This window comes from Nyctereutes procyonoides, unplaced genomic scaffold (assembly GCF_905146905.1).
Source record: "Nyctereutes procyonoides isolate TBG_1078 unplaced genomic scaffold, NYPRO_anot_genome, whole genome shotgun sequence".
NCBI classification, from domain to species: Eukaryota; Metazoa; Chordata; class Mammalia; order Carnivora; family Canidae; genus Nyctereutes; species Nyctereutes procyonoides.
The window spans coordinates 30,727,912-30,746,332 of record NW_026575044.1 but is presented as its reverse complement, the minus strand read 5'-3'; the positions used below and the strand labels follow the sequence as shown (position 1 = coordinate 30,746,332).

Genomic DNA, 18,421 nt, shown 5'->3' with positions numbered 1-18,421 from the left:
GTGGCTCAGCCAGTTGAGCATCTGCCTTTGGCTCAGATCATGATCCCAGGGTCCTGGGATTTAGTCGTGCAGCATTGAACTCTGCTCAGTGAGGAGCCTACTTCTCTCTCCACCCTTCCCCAATGCTTGTGTTGTCTCGCTTTCTCTCTTTCTCAAATAAATAAATAAATAAAATCTTCAAAAAAGGTTTAAGAAGGCTGAAAGTGGATTAGCCCTCTGGAGAATCTACAAATATAAACAGTGACATGGAAGTCACTCATACTGTATAAATAACTCATATTAAAATAGAGTGTAATTGAATGTAAAATATTGCTGAAATCCATCAAATCAATTTTATCTAAATTCCAATTGGAAAACTACCAATGTTATATTTATGGCAAGCCAGTGTTGCCAGTCCCACCACTACACTAGAGAAAAATAAAAAGGAAGTTACAGCTAGATAATCAAACACACCAATTTTAAGCCTTAACTTCACTTTTGGTGAATATAGGAAAATTAGGTATCATTCATACTTGGACAGTTTTCATCAAGGTGGTATTCCTACACAGACCTCCTTTAACTATTATTTAGGGAAGTATTGTATTTAATTATTTTGTATAATATTATAATAAGATTTTACATGTAGGTATTTCAGTATGATGTTCTCTATTATGGATGAGAAATAACCTGTTCATTAAAAAAAAAAATTAGAGATGGATAGCTAAGTATAAAATCCCTTAACTCCACCCATTGCTCCCAGATTTCTCATTCCCTTAATTATTACAAACTCTGGCTCTATCAAAGCAGTTAGAAGGAAAGGGAATCCTTGCAACACTGTGAAATTGTTACTATACTCCCATATTTTGTAGATAGGTAAAGTGAGGCTCTGTTTTGCAGAGATCACATGACTAAGTGAAGAGGTTCTACTGGATGGCCCACGCAAGGGTCTCTTGGAAGAAGTCTCATTATGTTGGCTGTATGCATAGGCCCCTTTCTAAGTAGTCATTCGTATGTGGCCAATTTTCTAATTGGATGTAGGGTTGATGCCAGACCCCATGCCAGCAGCCCATGAGGAGGTCTTCTGTGAAAAGGTGGCTCACCAAACCAGTGTGATCTTCTCTTGTGAAGAACACAAGCCTGACGGAACACAAGCAGCACCAGGACATTAGATGAAAAGGCAATGCCTCACAGTCCTGACACAATCTCTCAAGCACTAGGACAGGAGCAATTATAAGTTATGGGACAGGAGGAAAACAGGGCTACTAGGAAGGCCTGGCAGGCAAATGCTTTGAAACAGACTTTAATTAGTACCCATAAAGCAGTAATTAAGAAAATGGTAACTAAACCAAGAACAGAAAGATTTCCTAAAACTATAAATCCTTGAATATGCAAATTATGAAAATGAAATTATTATAATCAATATTTCAACAGAACATTACTTAGTGGTTTCAGTACTGCAGAGACAAAAACATTCATTTTTAGAAAACCAAGGCTACAATAATAAAGTAATGACAAATATATAGCCACAAAAATCACAGCTTCATTCTCTACCATAAGACAGGAGATAGCAAGATTAGAATCAACTGAGAATTTTTTGTAAATACTCATGCCCCCTCTCAGATTAATAAAATCACTTAGAGGATGGGACCAAGAATTATAAAAGATTCCCAGACTCAGTATAGCCAGGATCTGTTCTAGATTCGTGGATCTCCAGTGTAGTCCAAGAATGACAAGCACCTAGGAACTAGTTAGAAATGAAAATTCTCAGACTTACTCAAGATCTACTGTGTCTGAACTCTGAAGGTAGAGCACAATAACCTGTATTTTAAAAGACTATCCAAGGGAGTGGGAGGATGGGGTAACTGGGTGATGGGCATTAAGGAAGACACATGATGTAATAAACACTGGGTATTATAGAAGACTGGTGAATCACTGACCTCTACTTCTGAAACTAATAATATACTCTATGTTAATTAATTGAATTTAAATTAAAAATATGTAAAATAAATAATTTTTAAAAATTAAAAATAAATGAATAAAAGAATATCCAGCTGATTCTGACTTATCCCAAAATTTGAGAACCATGGCCTTACATGACATTAAAAGATGGCTCATTTTATTATAGATATGCAATATCAACAATTTACCAACAATCAACTGAAAAAACTCCTACAAATATGATGGGCAAAGGCTAGTTTCCTCAATAAAGAATACCCATGTAGAGAGATAAAAAACACATTTAGAACTGGGTACTTTAGAACCCAGGGATAAACAAGTAATTCAAAAGAATATTTATTTAACATTTTAATTATATAAAAATCAACATACAAGCTTATATGTAAATAGCATGCTTAAAATGGGGGGCTACAAAGAAAAAAATGCCAAAATAATAGCCCTATGGCTTCTGAATGATTATAGTGGCCTTTTCAATGAGGATGTACTATCTTCATAATTTTGAAAAAAATATGTTTTTAAAATACATTATCTTGCTTGCTATCTCATATTATGCACAAAACTTAAAGACAAAATGGTAAAACTGTTAGAAGGAAGTAAGACTATTTGTATGGCCTTCGAGTAATAAAGAAAGCTTTCTTAAGACAGAAAAAGAAAAACTTTAAATAATCTGATTGATACACTTGAAAATGTCATAACTTTAAATGTCCATAAAATAAAAGATTCCATGAAGAAAATGAAAAGACAAGGCAGGGACTGTGAAAAGCCATTATACCACATATAGGTCACTGTTGGAATACATGTAAAGAATCTTAATCAATATGAAAATCTAATTAACCAATATGAAACTGACAAAGCACACAACTGAGTCACAGAAGAAAATATTCAAAATTACAAACACATCAAAAGTTACTCGAGGAACATCTGCGTGGCTTAGTCAGTTAACTGTCCTGACTCTTGATTTCAGCTCAGGTCATGATCTCAGGGTCTTGGGTTGAGCTCTGCATGGGCTCCATGTTTGGTGGGGAGTCTGCTAGAGATTCTCTCTCTCCCTCTCCCTTTACTCCTCCCCCTACTCATGCGTGCTCTCTCTCTAAAATAAACAAATAAATATTTTAAAAAAACATTTACTCAAACCCACTAGTAATGAGAACAGTGAAAATTCAAACAATGAGATTTTTTTTATTTAATATATTAGAAAAGTCCATCCACATCAAAATGATATATTCATGGGATGCCTGGGTGGCTCAGCAGTTGAGCGCCTGCCTTCAGCTCAGGCCGTGATCCCTGATACCCAGGGATCAAGTCCTGCATTGGGCTCCCTGCAGGGAGCCTGCTTCTCCCTCTGCCTGTGTCTCTGCCTCTCTCTCTCTGCATCTCTCATGAAAAAATAAAATCTTAAAAAAAAAAAAAAAAAAAACTGGTCCGGCTGCTTTGGTACAAAAGCAAGCGAGCCTATGTAGCAACTCCAGTTCTAGGCTGCACCATATGCAGAGAACTCTGGACTATGCTGCTCCCTATAGCACTACCTCATGATAGCAAAAAAGTGGAAATAACCTAAATTTCCATCAGCAGGGAAACAGGTAAATGAAATGTGGTACATTTATTCAAAGATGTACTCTATGGTAGTTAAGGAAAATAAATGGATCAACATGGATAGTTCTTTAAAAATTAAGCAAGCAAATTATAGAAAGAATTGCAATTTTAAGACCATTTATAAAAATTCCTAAAACCTTTGAAATATAATAATTTTCTAACCATCTATTTATGTAAAAAATAATATCTTGCAAATAATACATATTAAACTCACAATATAGGTTACTACTGGGCAAAGGATGAGCTTTTTCTTTAGCTTTTCAATCTCCCTCCTCCTCCAAAACATGCTTTGTCAAAAAAAGAGCAATCAAGTAACATGCTACATAACATGAACATTAGCACCCACAGTAATGATCTGAGTGTAGTGTGGTCAAACCATGTAGTTTTTATTACTTTATTATAACCCAAGCAAAGAGTTAAGCCAAAATTAGATGACACTTACGCATATAAGGCAGTTTTTCTGGGCAGGGTAGATATGGTGAATATGTGAAGTTTTCCGGAAGATATGTTGTTGTTTGAACAAGATAATCACTTGAATTATTGCCTTCAGGATAATCTTGGAAAGAGAGAAAAAAGTTACAACCCAAAAATTACTTTGTGCTTTGCTCCTCATATGAAATATGTCACTATCACTGTAAGAAGACCCACAATATGCAATCTGAAGAAGTACTTAAAAGCAATTATCTATAAAGAACCAGAGAAAAGCACATGCAGCTACTGTGGCTACTCTTCCACTCACCCGTCACTGCTACTGGAAAGGACCCCTTAGCATGATTTCCCGAGGGAACTCGGGGACAAGTCTAGAGAGCCGACTGGCCTGATCTGTGCATACAGAGAGAGCAGGCTTATCTGTGACCATACAAGAACATCTGCTCCCATCCCTCCCCAGAATGAGCAAGATCAAAAGGGAATGTGAAGTACACCAGGGAAGCCTCTCCACTATCAATAGCCAAGGGCATCCTGGTCGACCACATAGCCAGAGCACTATGCTTCTAGTAAGCACTGAGCTGAGGGGTGGGAGCAATGTTTTCTCACCACCCCACACTTAAAAAACTGAGATTTACCCACTCAACTTATTTCCATAACACAGTCCATTTTAAATCTTCAAATTACTGGTTCTGAATTCATAGGCTGTAGTCCCTGGAGAGCCCTGAAGCTGTGTATTATATTAGGTCCATTATCTTTAGATATTGCAAGTTATACAGCATAGAGGGCACTGGTTAGAGCGCCACAGTCAAATGTGGAGTTCAAATCCTTGCTCCTGGGGCAGCCCAGGTGGCTCAGCGGTTTAGCACTGCCTTCAGCCCAGGGCCTGATCCTGGAGACCCAGGATCGAGTCCCGTGTCGGACTCCCTGCATGGAGCCTGCTTCTCCCTCTGCCTGTGTCTCTGGCTGCCTCTCTCTCTCTCTCATGAATACATAAATAAAATCTTAAAAAAAAAATCCTTGTTCCAACATGCATGAGCTTTGTGGTACAAGGCAAGACAACAGCTTCTCATCCATGCCTAGCTAATGTAGCCATTTTCAGATTTCAGTAAAAGAAATGCACAAATTGCTTAGAACAATCCCTGGCCCATATACACATTCAATGGCTGGAGCTATGAGTGACTGGTTTAGAGCTGTGCACAGGACTTAACCTGGGACATTCAGAACCTTAGGAATTTTGAACCTGGAACCAAAGGGATTATGTTTCAGCCCTTTCTGGAACAAGGTCCTAAGATGCAAGCCTGAGAACCATGACCTGTCGGTTTCCTCTATGGGAAAGGAAGCTAATCTAGGAAAATGAGAGTGATGTGCAGTAAGAGACAAGACCTGGAAACAGCTGATTAAACTAGTGTCTGTCTCCTGGATCGTAAACCATGTACCCACAGGAAATGAAGCTCTAGCAGACACTTTAGGAAAATGCAAAGATATTCTTTCAATCTCCAGTAATCTACTCTGATGACAGTTATTCCTGTCTGAACTGGTCTGCATACAAACAGATAAGAGAACAGGCATATGACTTGAAAGAGAGGCCTGTTTGGCAGGAACCAGCAGGCAAAAGGCGAAAGGTAAAAATCCCACGCCTGACTAAACTGTAAAAGCTAAACGCTCTCCCTACGGAAAAATGGTAGAAATCTGGCAATTGAACATGAAGTACATAAGAGTCAAAGAACACTAAACACCGACCTCGCATACCTTTTGCCTAACCTAGATATTCATCTTTCATCAAAATGGACTGGACGGCAGATGCCGCCTGGGCTCCAGGATGGCACTTCCAGTGAAGTGAGTCCCCCACTCCCAGGCACACCTGCTGGAAGGGACCCTACACAGGCAGAGGGCAAGGCATTCTGGTACCAAGAAGGAGACAGCAGCTGGACGCAAAGGCCCAACTCCAGAGGACTGCATGGAAATTGCAGTTGTGAATTTGGCAGGGCATAGGGAAGGCTTTGAGATAAGTGTACTTATTGCCAGGAAACCCCAAGAGGATGAGTAGGGCCGAATGATGTACAACCGCCAAGGCCTATTCCAGGAAGTGGGAAAGTGGGAAAGCCCCAGTGACAGAATTCTCCCAGGAGCTCTCTCCAGAGAAGGCCTGGAAAGCGCTTCACAAGGAAAACCCTCCAAGCCAAAGCAGAGGGGCAGTCAGTGGACATCAACTGCTTTGTAATCCCAGGAACACATGAAGAGCATAAAGACCCTGCTAGGGGTCCATATTCTAGATGTCTTCCATTTACAACTGAAAGATTTAAAGATACTGAACACAAAATAAGTGTAAGTCCATTGAAGTTCTGATTCTTTCCTTAAAATGCTTTTTAAAAATAAATCTTTCGGGATCGGGTTCCGTGTCAGGCTCCCAGCATGGAGCCTGCTCCTCCCTCTGCCTGTGTCTCTGCCTCTCTCTCTCTCTGTGTGTGTCTCTCATGAATAAATAAATAAAATCTTAAAAAAATATATACATATATCTACATATAGATCAAATTTCAAGTTATTTTCAAAAAAATGTTCTGCATTTATGGGGACTCCTATTATACTAGGCAGCTACTATACCCCATGTATTTGTAGGAGCTAAAAACAGATGACAAATAAGGTTGTCCCTGGCCTTTATGTGTTCTGAAGATTCATTTTCTTATAATCTTGAGGCAGATAAATATTAACATTCTCAAAATCCTCAAGTATTTCTTAATGTCATGTAGTTAACTTTAGATAAGAGTATTTTCTTATTTTGCATAATTTATTACTTCTTGTGATTAATGTTTGGGCCCCTTCTCTTAGTCACATGCTATGATTCTATAAATTTACATCCAACTCACAGAAATTGTAAGCTCTCTAGACATTTCTGCAAAACAGTTAATGGTAGCTCCCCCTGGGGAGTCCAGTGGCAGGAGGAAGCCAAGGATTGTTTCACTTTTTATTGTAGTGCTAGAATGACTGAGTCTTTCACAAAAGAACCTATGCATCACTTTGATCAGTTTTTAAAGGACCAAATTAAAGAACAAACAAACAAATAAAAAACCTTCAAAGATGTGGAATAGCAGTATATTCACTTCCTTTAAATACAAAGTTTGGAGCTAAATGTGTTATTCTTGGCCAAATCATTAAAAATGATAAGGTTCAACTCACTGCCAGACTTACAGAAAAGTCTCTGCACTCCTTAGGTACTGTGTCCAAGGGTACTCATGTCATCCCAATGTATTATGTATAGGTCTACCCACCCACCCCCTCCCACTAGTCTGAATCTCTCTCTTTTTTTTTTTAATCAAATTGCCTTTGATTTCCAGTATCTAATAAAGTAACTACACCATGGCAAAAACTTACTGTAAATGAACACTTCACAACTGATAATACAGCCAACAATAATTTAAGCTTTTGGAGACTATACTGTAATAAACCCACAAAATCATTATTCCCACAAAAGTGCTTAGGTCCATCAAGTATAACCACTGCTTTCAAAAATCAGGAGCAGTTTTAAAAGGTTATGCATGATAGATGCATTTCAGACTGATCTACCACAACTGCTTTAAAATGTAGACATTATTTCATCTAATGAATGGATGGATGAAAACACAATGAGTTCTGCGTCCCCAGCCTTCTTCCTCTTTTCTAGAGCCACACCTGAAGAAAAGAGAAACACAGAATGAAAACTGCTGGACAGGTCCCCTCCTCAGCTCTCACTGGACCTCATCACTTATGGGCAAAGAAGAATATCACCAAATTAGACTCTCAAGGACTTTGTTTTTCCTGCAAAAGGCAGCTTAAAATAGGTACAGACTCAATGAAAATTTTAGTCTGTTTACCCCCTGGCTTGTTGTGTCAATCTGGCACGGCTGAGGACTTCAAACCACGCATCCAATCAAATGAGGAAGTGTGCTCGGTTATTTCCAACAAACCTACCAGTTCTAACATTGCATGACCCTTATCATCTGCTTTGGTAATTATCACTGATTACATCTTGTTTCCTTAATTTGACTAACTCCACAGCTATAAGGCAAAGCATCATTTGATTATGAGAGTATGTGATTTCTTTGCAAAAATATTATATATAGTATTTACTTACTTACATTGGGTGCTTCATAAAGTCAGGTACAAGGTTAAAAGCCCCTTTTTGAAATAAAAAATGTACGTAGAAATATCACAATCTATTTGCCATCAAGAGTTAAATTTTAAATGAGCCAATACATGTTAATCAATTCTCTCCTGGAGTTCAATTAGCTTTTACTACACCTTATTGGCCGTTATCTCCTTGTTGGCAGATTATATCTATATAAGTCTGCACAGAAATAAACAACTGCCTTATAAGTAACCATATATGCTTCCATCTCTCCCAAAAGCCTAGAGATCCTCATATAAAGGGAGGATGTTTTTCTTAATGCTGTGTCTCCAAGTATCCAGGTAAGTATACTAACCACACGAATTGTTCAATACACGTGAACATGGCAGAGTCACACGGTTGCATACTCAAACTCCATTTTCCCTTTCTCCTTAGGTAACAGAACCCCAATTTCACTCAAAACACCAGTGTATCCAGCTCAAAGACTGTAATTTACAGTGCCTATAATAAAATCCTGGCCAGTGGGATGTAAGCAGAAGTACCACATGAAACTTCTGAGAAGTCTCCTTAAAAGGGTCCCTCTGTTCTTCTTCCCTCTTCCATTCATGGAGTCCCACAACAACCTTAGAAGAATATAGAACTCCATGACAGAGCAGAAGATGTAAGGCATGTGAAGACCTTCTCCACCACAGCCTCAGATACCCAAGTTTCAGACCCTTCTACAGAGGAACATAAAACCTCATGTGCTTAAGCCACTGCAGCCATGTCACTCTTACAACCAAACCCAACTTCTACCTGATACAATGACTGACTGTTTCCTGAGAAGAGCTTTACCACCAGTAAAGGAGCCATGTGAAAAGTTTTCAAAGGTTCATAAAAGTAAGCCAAATCTAATCAAAGTAGGCAGTGGTTGTTCAGTCTTGAAACCATGAGTTGCTAAGGGGAAAAGAGGATTTCCCTTTTTCTTGTCTTCCAGTTGTGGGGTGTAGATAGTGGGAGGGAGTTTGTTTTCACCAGTAATCAATTCTCCTAATCAAGCTCAGCTGAGTTCCCACATAAAACTTATTCATGCCCCAGGAAAAGAACCCGATTATGCACAGATGTCCAGCACTTTCTTATATGAATATAGTAACCTAAAGATGCTGAGTATTTCTGTTCAGCTGACTGAACTTTTAATGAACACTTTCACAATCAACTTATTCAACCAGGACAAGTCCTAAAGAAGCTTTTATAACATTTAAACTGCTCCTAACATTGACCTACTATTCAGAAGACCAATGAAAGCAGAAAACCAGTTAATGAGATTTTAACAATACTATTAAAATATGGTACAATGACAGTCTTTCCAAAAGAAATTTCTTCCAAGTTAAAGAGGAAAAAATGTGTTTTGATTTGTGGCATCATAAAACAAATCAGGCAAATGACTAGGACAGATTTTGCAGAATCATATGTGAAATTAAGAATGAATATGACACAGTCTTGAATTTTTAGAAGGGTAAAACTGTTCCTCACCTTAACATACATTTTAAGAAAGAATATCTGTGGCTGACAGATAGGGACTTCCTATTAACAGTGAGTTAGTGAGTGAGTGAGTGAGTGAGTGAGTGAGTGTGTGTGTATCTGTTGTTTAAGGTGGTGTGATGGAGAACTGTTAACACAAATGAAATCTTTAACTGTTTAAAATGAGAATATAGAGGACAGGACAAGTGAACAATCAGTTACTTGAAACCTTTTTTTTTTTTTTAGTTACTTGAAACCTTTAAGTAACATCTAATAACACTTCAGGAGACACTACAGAAACTCTGCCACAGGGGAGCCTAACCATTCTTCCATAATAGTTAAATCTATTTATATCAATGCTACCTTAATTAAATCACTACATTGGCTTATTTACTTGGTTTTAACTTCATGTAATTCTGATGGACATTCTACTTCCAAATAATATTTTTAAAAGACAAGAGCAGCTACAGGTTTCTACTTTTATATAATTTCTCCTTAAGTCCCTTAAAAAGGCCATAAAATTATTAAGAATCTTCTATAATTAAAAACAGTAGGTATTTTCTAAACATAGTAGGAAAAACATTTTAGGAGTTAGAATGGATATAAAGACAGCAGAATGACTAATGTGGATAAATTATTCTTTTTGTAAGTTAATTTTTCTTAACTATGATAGGTGAATTGAAAAAGCACAAGCTGCTTTTTGTATTTTGTTTATGTTTCCAGAATTAACTTTCTAAAAAGGAATTAACTTAAGCATCTTTGTACAAATACCCCATCACCTCTGTGAGAACACCTTTATATATCCTACATATCCTAAAACAAGTGACAGCCTCGGCACAAACAATAAAAGAATCTCCCAATACACTCAATCGGAGATACCTTCATTTTTACCAGGAGTTATTTGGAAGCAAAACCAGAGCTTGAGAGATGTGATTTAGCTCTTTTGACTACAAAGGTAAGAAAGAGAAACAAAGCATGATTAAGAAACAAGCAATCTTACCTGTACCATTGAGGGTAGTGTTTTTATTCGTGTATAGTCTGATCATATGTCCTATTGTTTTCACATTTTCTCTCAACATTATTCCTCGAGCTTGTACCATAAAGAGATACGTGTTAGCTACAAAAGAAAAGAGACGAAATACCATGACTCAGTAAAGCCTTTTTTTTTTAATTTAATAAAATAATATTCATAATGGAGAACTGCCTAATAAACCCAACTGGCTCAATTAGCATGTCCAAACAGAAAAGAGAAATACAAAAGGACTATTTCTCATTATCAAAAACTTACAAAAACAGGGGTGCCTGGCTGGCTTAGTCAGTAGAGCACACAGCTCTTGATCTTGGGGTTATAAGTTTGAGCCCCATGTTGGATGTGGATTTCTTAAAAAAAAATAAAATCTAAATAAATAAATAAATAAACCAAAAGAACTGCTTTTTTTAAACAATAAAAATGAAAGACTCAGGTAGTAATATCCATCAAATAGAATGAGACTAAATGAATACCACAATGAATTTCTTTAACAATAAATGATTTTCCACTCTATAAATATACTTAGAAATTTCAAAAAGGCATATTATTGCAAATATGCAATCATATAGTATACTTTCTTTAATTCTATAGTAACTCCTTTGAACCAAAAACTCCACAAGGACAATGATTCCTTATCTAATAATAAATATATCATATGGGACGCCTGGGTGGCTCAGTGGTAAAGCGCGTCTGTCTTCGGCTCAGGGCGTGATCCTGGAGTAGTGAGATCGAGTCCCACGTCGGGCTCCCTGCATGGAGCCTGCCTCTCCCTCTGCCTATGTCTCTGCCTCTCTCTTTCTGTGTCTCTAATGAATAAATAAATAAAATCTTTTAAAATAAATAAATATATCATAATTCATCATAATATCTAGTATGAATATGAATCTTGCAATGGATCTTGTAAATTCTCAACGTGTTTGGGGAAGCAGGGTTAGAGGGCAGGATGACCTAGAATCAGTATCTATTTTGGTAATTTCTCTCCACTGAGTTAATAACTTAGAACTTTTATACTCTCTTTCAGTCACAAATCTACCTACCAGGATTTTAAAAGCAAACAAAATTGAAATCAATGTGCATTTTCAAGTTGGTACATTTAATTCTTTGTGGTAAGTGCTTCAAAACTAGGCCCCTAATTTCTTGCTTTGGGAGAAACTAGTAAATTGACAAAGATGACAAAAATCTCTGCCTTTTAAGATGCCAGGACTCCTCAGAGAAGCATAGAAGTAATCAAAAGATCCTTTCTCGGTCCTAATTCTGTGAGCATAATGCATAACTGGACAACTCACTGAATCTCAGTTTCCTCACCTAAAAAAGGTAGTATTGCATTAGATGTTCTCTAAAGCCCTTTGAACTCTCAATTCTCCAAGCACACAGCCAAAAAATCATAAACTCCATTCATTCAAGAGGAGGAGGATCATTTTCATAGCAAAACCAAAAAACTGCTAGGCTCAGTTAATGACTCTTCCAATTTTAAAATAAGCTGCCTCTGAACACTCCAAGGACACTCTCGAAAAATGAATGCCAAATTTACAAATCTTAAATGCCAACTAATTTTCTGGGCCCTGCTCTACTTCTTTGAAATGGTACAGAGAGATGAGCAAAATATGATGTTTACTACTTCCTTCCCTTTTTTTAAAAAAAGATTTATTTGAGAGTGTGAGAGAGAGAGTGTGTGTGTGTGTGAGAGAGAGAGACAGAGTGAGTGTGGGGGGGGGAGCAGGAGGGGGCAAAAGGAGAAGGAGAAGACTCCCCACCAAGCAGGGGAGGAATCTGAGATCCCAACCTGAGCTGAAGGCAGACACTTACCTGACTGAGCCACCCAGGCACCCCTCTCCTTTCCTATTTTTTATGTAATGTTAACCTCCTCAAAACACAAAAGGCAGAGTAAAATAACAAGTTTCCTCTTACCTTCAATCAATAAGAGAGAAAACAACAGAAATACAAACTTCACACAAGTTTTACCTCAATCATTTTTAAGAGCCTGTCTACATCCTTTCAAGAAAGCAGTCCTATAATTAGATATAACTTGTTTAGGCTTGAATTATTACAGCCGTGGGTTTACAAATAGAAGTTTTTATTACATTTCTGCTCTTAAGTGGACTTTAAAAGAAAGAGATGAAGTGAAAAATGAAAACGAAAAGAACAGCCCACCAAATATGTAGGAAAACATTCAATAAAAGCCAACTAACATTAGCAAAAACTGAGATCTAAAATTCAACTGAAATGATGCAGGGGAAACCGTCAAATTGAAAAATAATGCCAACTGGTTTACAACACCTTGGATCATTTAATCCTATAGTTATATATGAAATTTGTTATCCATGATGTAATATCTTGTAACATTTGTTCTGCCCAAACCATAAAAAGGATCTGTCACGGGACAACAGAACTGAGCCCCTGGAAACGATACTGGCACAAGTAAGGATACGCTAGTTAAGAACGTATGTGTACTACCGCGTGTCCTGGAAATGCAACTTTTTAAAGCTGTATACCTTTTACTTTTAACACATCTACTCATATAAGGAATGTTGTCTGACATCTTGAAGCCCAGTCAGCTTTAAGCGGCAAAGTAAAGATCTGCTATAGAAAAGAATCAAAGTCAAATTATCCTAGAAACATCTAAAACATCAGGTAACAAACTTGTTAAGGAAAAAAAAAATGATGACTTATGGCAACTGTGACAAAGGTGGATCATTTACCAAAAGAATGCATTTACTATTCATTAGATGGACGGAGAAAAAAATTAAGGAACCCAAGACACCAAGCTCTCCAAATGGAAAATCTATTAGTTTATTTTAAATCATTTACAGCTAATTGAGTTACATTCCTTAGGTTAATGGTCCTCATGAGTTTAATCCCTAAAGATCAAAACCCATCAGGGAATGAAGCTGTTTTGTTTAAACAGAGTCGTTGTTAATGGAAAGAATGTGATGTGTCGAAGTATTTCAAGGCATGCTAAACCAGCATGAAAATGGTTCCAACTGTCTGATTTCTAAACACCCTAAACTGTTAACCCCATACTCAAATAACTATATGACTGATAATTATCATTAATATAAAATGTAACATCTTATTGGCAAACCAGCAAGTTAAGAAGAAATCCTTGTCTGAAGTTTCTATTCCAAGTAGAAGAAATTGCATTTCAGAAAAAAAAAATAAGGAAATCTCTCTCGGCTTTGCCCTTTGGTCTTGAGATAACTCAGAAATATACTGAAAACTATTACTGTTTAATTGAAATCAGGCCCTATTCTCTAATTTAATTTGTTATTTGCCTCTGCTTTGTGAGACATACATTTAATTTTCCAATTAGTTCTACCTTGGGGATAAGGGAAGGATACCTTCAACTTAAAAAAAAAAAAAAAAACAAACTTAAAACATCAAGAGTTTACAACAGCTTCTAGATATCCTACCCTGGGATTGTGAGGCCCGAGATTTATGAACTTGCCTCATTCCCCACGTAAGAAAACTAAGGAATGCATTTGCTAGTACTGTGTCTCCCTATCCCTTTCCAAATCCAGTTTTGTTCAGTGAAAAAAGTATTCCAGACAAGGAGAATGTGCCAGTGTGCACTGATCTAGAAAGGTTTCCGGAGCTTCGAAGGCCTCGACACAACATCCCCCTGGCCCAAGACCATGTTCTTGAACTCTATGATACACTGCCACAGGTCCTCTGACTAAGAGTAATACAGTAAAGAGCTGATGTTGAGAGGGACAGTATGTTGATTAGGTACATCGTAAGAGCAGGCCTGGACCTAAGACAAGAAATACAATTTGGGGTGACATTCTTATAATGGGGACTTGAGTGGTGAATTAGTGTAAGGAAAAATTATCCAGAAAAGGGAGAAGAAAGTGAAGTTCAGACATATGGAGAGAGACCACAAATAGGCTCACAAAGATAAAGGACGAATCAGTCTGAGCTTGAACACAGTCAAGAAGAGGAAATGGTCAACCATATCAAACGTCACAGAGGCTAAGAAAAAAGACAAAAAATAATAGGTTAAAAAAATAAAACACTAATATTTGGTGCATTATCTTTGCCAGGCATCCTTCGAAGGGTTTTACATATATGAATCTAGTTAATCCTTATAAGCAACCCTATAACGGTGGGTACTAATATTATTCCCATTTTACAAATAAAGAAACTGAAATACAGAGTTAAGTAACTTGCTCAAGGTCACAAAATTATTAGCTGGTGGTGGAGCCAGAGTTCAAGCCCCAGAAGGGTGTCCCCAAGCAGTCTAGCTCTTCACCACCACACTCTGCAGCCTCTTAAAAATGCCATTAGTAGGATCACTGTCATCTTTAAAAGAAGAGTTTCTGGAAAGCAATGGAAACAAAAAGCCAATAGGAAAGAGTAAAGTGGATAGTAACAAGTAAAAGCAAGTTTCAGATAAGAGAAGTGAGGGCAAGGTCAGGGGAAGGTTTTTTTTTGTTTGTTTGTTTGTTTGTTTGTTTTTTGTTTTTTAAAGACAGGAGAAACTTGAGCATGACTGTGACCTAATGAGAGGGAAGAAAGAGAAAATTTAAATTTAAGGCACTAAAAGAAATAAGAGGAAGGATGGAAAAGAACATTTCCACTGAGGGGACAGTATAAGCAGAGGCTCTGGGGTGCCCAGGTGCATACCCAGGAATAAACAAACTTGAGTTTGGCGACAATGAAAAATAATTTGTAAGGATCTAAGTGATGGACGGTGTGAAAAAAAAAACAGAAGAAGGGAGAAGACTCCAGGTCACTGTGAAAATGAGAAGTAACATTAACAACAGTGAGAAAATACCAGAAGTACTAAAGTACTAACCAGAAGTAAGGTTAGAAAGACAATGGTCTGGAGAGGTGTAAAGGAGAACAGGTCACAACTACGAGGACTTAGCATGGCCAGACAAGTGAGTGACCAGACTGCCTGATGGCCACCAACAGGGATTTCAGTGGGGGACAAGGTGGAGAAGGAACATTCTGAATTGAGTACAAGCATACCTCATAGACATTGCAGGTTCTGCTGCAGACCACCACAATAAAACAAATATTACAATAAACTAAGTCAAATAAATGTTTTCATTTTCCATATAAAAGTTTACACTACAGTTTTTAAGTGTGCAACAGCATTGTGTTTTAAAAAGCAATCTCCATTATCTGTTTTTAAATGATTTTGTTTATTTATTCATGAGACACACAGAGAGAGGCAGAGACATAGGCAGAGGAAGAAGCAGGTTCCCTCTGGGAAGCCTGATGTGGGACTTGATCCCTGGACCCCAGGATCACCACCTGAGCCAAAGGCAGACACTCAACCACTGAGCCACCCAGGCACCCCAAGCAATGTACATATATCATAATTTAAAAATACTTTATTGCCAAAAAATCTTTTTTTTAATTTTTTTTAATTTTTATTTACTTATGATAGTCACAGAGAGAGAGAGAGGCAGAGACACAGGCAGAGGGAGAAGCAGGCTCCATGCACCAGGAGCCCGATGTGGGACTCGATTCCGGGTCTCCAGGATCGCGCCCTAGGCCAAATGCAGGCGCCAAACCGCTGCGCCACCCAGGGATCCCTATTGCCAAAAAATCTTAAGTATCATCTGAGCTTTCAGCAAGTAATAACCTTTTTGCTGACAGAGGGTCTTGCCTCAATGTTGATGGCTGCTGACTGATAAGGGTGGTGATTGCTGATGGTGGAGTAGCTGTGGCAATTTCTCAAAATAAGACAACAATGAAGTCTGCCACATCAAATGATTCTTCCTTCCATAAATGATTTCTTGGTAGCATGCTACACTGTTGATAGCATTTTACCCACAGTAGAACTTCTTTCCAAATTGGAAACCCTCCGCTATATTATCAACTAAGTTTATGTCACACTCTAAGTCTTTTATTGCCATTTCAACCATCTTTACAGCATCTTCACCTGGAGTAGAAACCATCTCAAGAAACTACTTTCTTTGTTCATCCATAAGAAGCAACTCCTCATCCACTCAAGTTTTACCATGAGATGGCACCAGTTCAGTCACGTCTTCAGGCTCCACTTCTAATTCTAGTTCTTTTGCTATTCCTGCCACATCTGCAGTTACATCTTCCATGAAGTCTTGAACCCCTCAAAGTTCTCCATCAGAGCTGGAATCAACTTCTTCTTAACTCTTGGTAATGCTGGTATTTGGACCTCTTCCCATCATAAATGTTCTTAATGGCATCTAGAATGGTGAATCTTTTCCAGAAGGTTCTCAATTTACCTTGCACAGATCCATCAGAGGAATTATCACGTACAGCAGGTAGAGCTTTATGAAATGTATTTCTTAAATAAGACTTGAAAGTCAAAATGATTCTTTGACCTATGAGCCACAGGATGGATATTAACAGATATGAAAATACTAACCTCACCATATGTCTCTATCAGAGCTCTTGAGTGACAAGGTACATTGTCAATGAGCAGTAATCTTTTCTAAGAAACATTTTTTTTTTCTAAGCAGTAGGTCTCAACAGTGGGCTTAAAATATTCAGTAAACCATGTTGTAAACAAATGTGCCCTCATCTGGGCTTTGTTGTTCCATTTCTAGGGCACAGGCAGAGTAGATTTAGCATAATTCCTCAGGGTCTTAGGATTTGGGGTATGGCAAATGAGCAATGGCTTCAACTTAAAGTCACCAGCTATTTTAGGCCCTACCTGACAAGAGTCTACCTATCCTTTGAAGCTTTGAAACCAGGCATTGACCTCTCTTCTCTAGCTATAAAAGTCCTAGATGACATTCTTCCAACAGAAAACTGTTTTGTCTACATTGGGAATCTGTTGTTTAGTGTAGCTGCCTTCATTAATTAACTAGACTTTCTGGATCCTTGCTACAGCTTCTACATCAGCACTTGCTGATTCCACCTTGCTCAGTCGTCTTATGGAGATAGCTTCTCTCTTCAAACCTCATGAACCACCTTCTGCTAGCTTCAGACTTTTCTCCTGAAGCTTCCTCACCTCTCTCAGCCTTCAGAAAATTGAAGACATTTAGGACCTTGCTCCTGATTAGCCTTTGGCTTCAGGGAACGTTATGGCTGGCTTGATCTTCCAACCAAGCCACTAAAACTTTTTCCACTTCAGCAAAAGGTTTGTTTCACTTTCCTATCATTCATGTGTTCACTGGAGTAGCATTTTTAATTTCCTTCAAGAATCATTCCTCTGCATTCACATGTTGGCTAACCAGCCTTCTACCTATCTTGGCTTTCAACATCCCTTCCCCATTAAACATAACTGTTTCTAGCTTTTGATTTAAAGTGAGCGACTACTCCTTTCAGTTAAACACTTAGAGGCCACTTTAGGATTATTAATTAGTCTAATTTCGATATTGTTGTGTCTCAAGAAATATAGGGAGGCCCAAGGAGGGGGAGACTGATGGGGAAAGGCCCATCAGCGAGGCAGTCAGAACACACACTTTTATCAATTAAATTTGCTATCTTATATGGGCACAGCTCCTAACACCCAAAACAATGACAACAGTAACATCAAAGAACACAGATGCCTATAGCAAATATAATAATAATGAAAAGGTTTGAAATATTATGACAGTTACCAAATGTGACACAAAGACATGAAGTGAGCAGATACTGTTGGAAAAATGGTGGCAATAGACTTGCTTAAGATTACCACAAATCTTCAATTTATTAAAAAAAAAAAAACTCCTTATTGGCAAAGCATGATAAAGTGAAGCACAATAAAATGAGGTATGCCTGTACTAACTGCCAAAATCATACCAGGATGCAGAATGTTGGTGGACAGAGACTCCTAAAGCAAAAGGAGAGACACCTGGGTGGCTCAGTCGGTTAAGCATCCAACTTTTGGTTTCAACTCAGGTCATGATCTCAGG

General features: G+C 37.9%; 1 protein-coding gene across 2 annotated transcripts in view; it reads right to left on the bottom strand.

The window, feature by feature from the left end:
• B4GALT6 (beta-1,4-galactosyltransferase 6) overlaps positions 1–18,421 on the bottom strand; it is a 68,179-nt gene that overhangs the window by 34,505 nt on the left and 15,253 nt on the right. For both annotated transcript variants that reach the window (XM_055324286.1, XM_055324287.1), the window contains exons 3-4: positions 10,560–10,676; positions 3,971–4,084 (exon numbers count right to left, since the gene is read on the bottom strand). In XM_055324286.1, coding sequence (XP_055180261.1) covers positions 3,971–4,084; positions 10,560–10,676 — 231 coding nt within the window. The remainder of the gene's footprint in view (positions 1–3,970; positions 4,085–10,559; positions 10,677–18,421) is intronic.